We start from the raw sequence: 7442 nt of genomic DNA on the forward strand, positions 1-7442 counted from the left end.
ATGTAATCAGAGAGATTCAGAGGGTTTGGTGTGAACCGGTTCAGACGTCTTTACAGTGGTGGTGATGGGAACCAGACGTCGCCATGACTACAACACAGACATAGACACATTATTTACCATCCAGAACCACCAGAGAACCCACACGGGTCTCCTGAGTGTTTACAGTTTTACATGGAATGTTGATATGTTGGAATGTTGGAATGCTGTCATATTCATGACTACGTCATGTACCATGTAGGAACTTTCTGTGAGGAAGTTTTTAGAGGTGGACGTCTGGTTCCTATCACCTGCACTGTGAAGACGAACTTTCAAAAAAACTGGTGGAGTGCCCCTTTAACTAGCTTGACGAAGGAGTCGGTTCAAGAAATGAGTCGATTCAGTGATTCGCTGCCACAGCTCACTTTCTCCCTGAGCGATGCTGATGATGTTCAGATGGCTAATCCCATCAAATTGGCCTTGTTCAGCAATGTGGGAGCTGGCTAGAGTACAGTTGTGTTCTCTTCCTCTCTCTCTCTCTCTCTCTCTCAGAACGCACACACACACAAACTCGCACGGCCTTTCAACTCATCTGGTCCGCATTAATCATGCTAAGCGCAGTGATGGCAGATTGCGGTGGCTTTGAATCCATGAGGGTGCAGATAACGCTCATTTTTGGAGCGCTGTATCAGGCTAAAACAACAGAAATTTGGATCCAGGCCCAGGACTGGCCATCATCCCAGGCTGTAACCTAGAACAGCAGTAGCGAGTGCTGAGTGGTATTGATCTGTTTTCAAAATGGATTGTGGCATCGCTGCGCCAAATGATATCTGCACTGAGTTCGTGCTTTCTGGGTGCTAAAGAATGTCTTACAACTGACACAGCTTGTTTTGACTGGACTGTTTCGTCCTGTTTCTTCTCCTAAAATCAGCGTGGATCGGAAATAGTAATGAGCGCAACACGGAGCTGGCCGGTAGGTGCATGGCGGCGAAATCAAAAAATCAGAACACAGAGCAAAAGTCATTACACTTTAATAAAAGGTTACGACAACACAAGACGTTTTGTCGTATGTTATGTGATTGATATGACCAGAGACACGAGCTAAGAAGGTAAAACGAGGGTTTCGGGTTTTCGAGGAACTACTAGTGCAAAAACAGCGGCAGCGATGGAGTGTTAACGTGTTATAATCCTCATTATCTCTCAATACTACTAAAACAACGCAGACCACATGTCATCCATGACCAGCAGCAGACTGAACCTTCCCTTCTTAAAGTCTGTTTTGAGACCCACTCTGTCCTCCCTGTCCACCTTTTACTGGTGTGGACGACACGTCAATGACTGAGGGCCTGGAGGTTTTGGTCAAGTTTTGCCAGGTTGCTAAGTGATCGGAGTCCGTAGCTTTGGGGGGAGGGGGGGGGGGGGGGACTGAACCCATTCATTCTGCGCTCACCTCCGCTAGGCCTCTCCACCACACCTCCCTCACGGAAACATAAGCACGTCCTCCCCTCGCGTTGCCATGGCTGTCGCGAAGGCCTGTTTACAAGCACGAGTGAGGCGCATGGCAGAGGAAGGTGAAAAGTACAGTAGAGCCTTCCATTAGCAGCCAACTCTAAAAGGTGAGGTGGTGGTATAAGCTTAGAGGGCCCAGAGCCTTGGCGTGCCCAGCAGCCATCGCCGATTCTTTCAGGTCTGACCTTTCCGTCAAACCGTATTGCCTGAATGCTTTTATAGAGCGCAACACCACTTTGGTCCGTGTAAGTGTCTGAGTCATGGCTACGGGGTCTCATTGACATTCAAGCACTCTCTCTGAAGCTCAGAAAGTCTGACCTCACCCTCCAGATTGTATCTGCTGCCTCTCTTTCAGGGCTTTTAGAACGCACTCGGGTATGTCAATGCAAGATACACTGTTTGGAAGGCTCCGAATCTGATGCCGTGGAGGTGAGATAGGCCAGCCCTACTGTATGTGTGCATAAAGGGATGTTTGGTGCATTTCGTTGCTGGGTGCATGTGAGCCAGATGTGAAGGCAGATCATTATCAAAGACACCACCTGTGACAAAAGGCCCCCAGTGCACTGTTAAGAAGAAAGCAGTTTGTTAGTTTTCTCACTAACATTTATTTTGGTTTCTTTTCTTCTCGCGCGGAGTTCCCACTTTACAGGGGTCAAGGCTAGGAAAGAAAAATAGGTGGGTGTCGACGGAAAGTCCCCACAAGAAAGCAGTAAACCAGTGTGCGCTGGCTGCTGTGGTTGCATGCACAGAACGTGTTAACGTGCATTAGCTGGTGAGGGTGTATTTACTCCGTTCGGCTCTAAGACAGCGCGAGCCTGCCCGTGTTGTAAATAGTTGTGGGCTGTGTAGGTGTGGGACAGCTTGTTTATCTTTCGGTCGTCACAGCAAAGAGTTCCGATAGAAATCAGGTGGATTTATCACATTCCCGCATTTGCATTCAGGAAGACAGGAGGAAGGTGAGGTGGGTGCGAGAGGCAAGCGAGTGAGGTCAGGATCCAAGAGGGCGCACGTGTCTCTGTGTTAATGAGGTATGGGACAAGTACCCGGGGAGATAAGCGGAGAACAGACAACACTTATGGACAAACGTCTGAGCAGCATGTCTACGTAGGTGTGTGCGAGAGCGAGGGAACGTCTGGGAGACTGCAGAGATTAAGCGAGATGAAAATCAGAAGTGGTGAAAGATGGAAAGAAGTGGTGAAAAAAATGGATGGAGTGTGTCATAGCTTTGGCATATGCTACGGAGCATTGGAGAAAAAAGGCTCGAGGAGATGCGAAAGGAGCAAAACAACAAAACAACACACAAAGGAAAAAACACACCGAGGCAAACAGTGGAAGAATGGCCCTGGAAAACTGGGCTTGCTGAGCGACTCTTGTTTTCGCTGTTGTTCTTCTCATCTGACGGAGCCTCGATGACACATATGCAGTGCGCTACACCTGCCAGGCTAATCAGCCTATTAGCACTACTCATAGCTCGCAATCAGCGGGCCTCTGACGTCTGTACTGCCCATTAGCGGGGTTAACAACATTTCAAAGCAAGCGTGGCTCATATCTTGTTTATGCCCACTAAACACATTAACAAACAAGGGCTGAAAAGTTTTGACTTGGCCCACCTGCCCAGCAGGCTCCTCTGTAAATGTTTGTGTCTCCCTCTAGTGGTGGGAACGGAAAGTGTCGGCGCGTCATAATGGCCTTTTTTTAGCCCCGACCCTGGAGTTTCCCCACATCTTGGTGTTGTCCATTCTGCTCCAAGCGCCTTACTCACTGCATACGCTGTTATTCTTCCTGTAGAAAACATCCTGTGGCTTCAGGTCACCAACTCTTTAGTGTTGACGTTCGGAGGTTGCACCCGGCTGAACTCTGGGTGACTCCGGAGCTCTGTAATTCTGCGGTAACCTTAAAGGATGCCTCCTGCTAACTGATTCAAGGCCACTGTCGAACGTTCCTCCTCAGGGTTGCTAACTTTAGCAATGGGGGTCACTGGGAGCTGTTCTTGGATCAGGGCTTGGAGGTAGTCTCTAGCCATGGGAAATTCTGCGCAGTGCCATGACGTTGCTTTTGTGGGACAGCAATGTTTCCCTGCTGTGTTGAACCGTGCAGTTTCTGATCTGTTTATTGAAGCACTTTCTCTCCTTTTTTGTCCTTTCAGAGCGACCAAGAGTTTGACTCGGTGATCGACCACCACAGGTTCAAATCTCTTCCAGCCATCAGCAGCAGAGCCAATGACCTCAGCTCACTGGAGGTGCGTGTCCCAGCCAGCGTCTCTCTGTCTGCCTGCCTCACCTCACGGCCTATAAGTCTCTACTGCATTTGCCAGAGTTGAACCCAGAGCAGCGACCCAACTTTTCCCGATAAACACCATCTAATGCTCCCAGTTAGCTTTAAGAACTGAGAAGCCAAATTTACCAGCGTGAATAGAGGACAGTCTAAATAAAAGACAATGTTGTGAATGGAGATCAACACTGTGGAAAGACTGAATAGGGGAGAACATTTTAGAACAGTGTGAATGGGGGGAAATGTTCTAAAACAATGTGAATCAAAGCATTCTAGGACCGTGTGAATGTTGGAGATCTAGAACAATGTGAATGGGCACAGCAATCTAGAACAGTGTGGGTGTGGGACAACTTTCTAGAACAGTGTAAATGGAGAGCAACATTCTAGAACTGTAAATGGAGAACAACATTCTAGAACAGTGTAAATGTGGGACAGCATTCTATAACACTAAAATGGAGAAAACATTCTAGAGCACTTAAAGGGGGAAAACATTAATGGGTAAAACATTCTAGAACACATAATGGGGGGAAACCATTCTAGATCACTTGGGGGCAGTCGTGGGCTGGAGGTTAGGGAACTGGCCCTGTGACCGGAAGGTTTCCAGTTCAATCCCCAGTGCTGACAGTCCATGACTGAGGTGTCCTTGTGCAAGACACCTAACCCCCAATTGCCATGGATAGGGCTGCCCACCTCTCTGGGCAAGTGTGCTCACTGCCCCCTTTCATTCTAGAGCACTTAATGGGGGAGAACATTCTAGAGCAGTGTGAATGAGGTAGAAGATTCTGGGTACTCTCAGTGGTGAAGGAGGTTTGTTGGTGTTTCGTGGGGAACGTTTGGATTATTTTGACTTTACTATTGGAGGCAGTTTCCAGGTATAGCTATGAATACGACAGGGTCCGTATGTTGGCCCTCACTTAATCTCACACATATTAGTTTCCTAATATTTTCCAAACGATTAATAGCTGAGTGATGAGCCTACAGTTCGAGAGGTTAATCCAGTCGTACATGGGAATATGATTATAAACATAACAGAGTAATGACTTGTTTATGGTCTCTTAATGTTAATGTGCTTAATGTCTCTCTCTCACCTTCACACAGTTGAAGCCCACTCTCTCTCAGCTTCATGCTGACCTGAAGTCATTTGAGCACCACTTCGAGTGGCTAAACAAAGTGACACGGAAGCACCACCACAGCTCAGCGCCGAAGCTGGGAGAAATGATCTCACACATTAAGAGTCTGATCACCTCGCTACACCGTCAGGTAAATATGACCTGCTTCACACATCTCTGTGTCCACCATCTAAAGCTGGGCTGATCAAATCAGCCGACATTCAGGTTCAGTGTATTTCGTACAATCTGAGAAAACCCGTCACTGATGTTTCACAGACAGTCGCTTTTTATTCCGCAGTGAGCATCAGCTGTAACGTTAGGCAACCTCTTAACATTCCCTACCAAGCTGGTCGACCCCACCAACTCAAATCCACTACAGGAATTTACAGAACTAGCGAACTTTAACACAAACATCACCAGAGTCAAAGTAACAGAACAGAGAACAGAACAGACTTCACCTTTAGGACCCTGGTTAAGTCGACAGTCCACAGTCTGACCGTCGTATCAGTCAGGAAAGCAACTTAATGTGCATAACTCAACATGCTGGAGTTTCCTGTTTGACCAGATGTGATTATATTGGCTGATACTCAGTTACTGGAACTTCTACTAGCTGTATTAGCTGTATCAGTATCCGTCCTGCTGACCCAGTTTCATACTGGTCTGGACCGAATGCCATTTAACTGAAGAATTTATGACCCAAGAGATCATAAAGGGCGATTCTCTCGATTGTCCACTTACGAGCTTTGTGGGTTTTAGAGTCATAAACAAGCTGTTTTTGTTACTGTGCCTTTAAGGCTGATACGCCTAAATGAGCTGTGCTCTGATTGGCTGTGTCTGATTCAAAAAGCAGTCTGAGCTGAAACCCTCCTTATAACTTCAGTGTGAGTGGGCGGGGCTAACCTGCTGTAGGCTGAACAGGCGGAAACATGTAGATGTACTGGTTTTTGTATAGCCTGACCTCTTTCTCTCTCGTCCTAGATGATGCGAGTGGAGGCCCCTCGTATTTCAGTGCCTTCCCCCTCCCTCCCTCCTCCTCCCTCGTTCCACTGGGAGATGGACCAGTCGTCCCAGGAGCTCCTGCAGAAGTTCCGGCTGTTCTGCGACTGGGCGGCGCGAGCCTTCCTCAGCCTCAAGTCCAAAATGCAGGCGTGATGGGCCTCGGCCAATCGCACCCCACCGTCACTACAACTCCAGCCGATGGTTACACACTACAACCGATCCTCTGTCCAGTCCTCCGTGAACTACCCCGTAAGGCTACAGCCTGTGGCAAACGCGAGCTGATCGCACGGCACCGGCCTCGGCCTCGGCGCCGCCGATCCGCACTCGCCGCAGAGCGACTCCACCTGCCTGTCCACATCACTTCACCTAAAACCGTAAAACCTTTCCCTCTCCACTTTTTTTGCATTCAACCTGTTTGTTATTTATGTATTTATTTATTTATTGAGCAGTTATTTAGTTATTTATTTGGTGTCGTTATTTATTTGATTCTTTGGAAAAGAAAAGTCATCTTGTTTCCCAGGTTTTGGTTTTTTTTTTTTTTTCTTCTTCCTTATTTTACGTCGTCCCGTTTTCCCTTTTCCCTCCTCCTTCTCTCCCTGTACAGTCTTCCAGCCGCCCTTCCGGCCTCCAATTTTAACCAGTTGTACTTTTCTCACGCCTCCTGTTTCTCCGCGAGGCGCGTGTTCCCATTTCGTTCCCAAGGTTATAACGTTTTGCCACTAGATGTAGCAAGACTGCTGGGCGTGTAAGGTGTGCGCTGGTGCCGGGTGAGAAAGTTGCGAGGAGCTGTAAAGTGTCACGAAGCACTGACCTAAAACCTTTCGCTTCTTCGTCTTTGCACAGCATATCTGGGTTTCATGTATTTGAATTCTATGATTCAGAACTTGTTCTCAAGCAACACTAAATGGAAAAAAAAGTTTTAAAAAATAAATAAATAAATAAATAAAGATTAGAAAAGACAAGCCAAGCCTTAAAATACTATGTATTGTGATATTGTGATACTTTGGTAATGTACAGATGTACATACGTGCTCCCGAATGTAAATTGCTCTGTATAGCGCGAATGTGTATTATATTATAGTTTTCTATGATATAAGGCCCCGCTGCTCCGGCAGTTCTATCTTCATCACTGTGTCGCAATATCAACATTATTCTGTTCTGGTTTTTTTTTCTTTTCTTTTTTTTAGTATTTTGATACACTATTTACTATTTATTACATTTTTCATGTTATTTATTTTCACTAAACGGAAGCAAGACTTCTGTCTTTTTTATACTTTTATACTACTTCTAATCAGGCATTATCATCTATTGAAATTATTAAACTCTATTGAAACTCTTCAACTTGCCACACATGCTGTACGTCGTATGGTTTTCTGACAGAAAGGTGAAAGGTGTGCCAGATACAATAAAGCAATTCATGTGCAGAAGCGCTGTGGTCCTGCTTTTGTTTGGGAAAAGCTGAAGGATGGTCTTGGATGCATTAGTTAAATGTCTACAACATAAACGAAGTCGTTCAGGGCGGCCTGGTGTGAAACGCTCTGTTCTCGATAAGCTCACAGTCAGAACTGTCCACAGTGGT

At 46.6% G+C, this 7442-nt stretch overlaps 1 protein-coding gene across 1 annotated transcript in view; it reads left to right on the forward strand.

Annotated features, from left to right (window-relative positions):
* il11a (interleukin 11a) overlaps positions 1-7290 on the forward strand; it is an 8744-nt gene extending 1454 nt beyond the window's left edge. Inside the window, exons 3-5 of the mRNA XM_017706028.2 lie at positions 3632-3724; positions 4855-5016; positions 5844-7290. Of these exons, the coding sequence (XP_017561517.1) occupies positions 3632-3724; positions 4855-5016; positions 5844-6017 (429 nt within the window). The 3' untranslated portion in view covers positions 6018-7290. The remainder of the gene's footprint in view (positions 1-3631; positions 3725-4854; positions 5017-5843) is intronic.
* Positions 7291-7442: the final 152 nt, after the last annotated feature.

This window comes from Pygocentrus nattereri, chromosome 3, assembly GCF_015220715.1.
Source record: "Pygocentrus nattereri isolate fPygNat1 chromosome 3, fPygNat1.pri, whole genome shotgun sequence".
Lineage (NCBI taxonomy): Eukaryota > Metazoa > Chordata > Actinopteri > Characiformes > Serrasalmidae > Pygocentrus > Pygocentrus nattereri.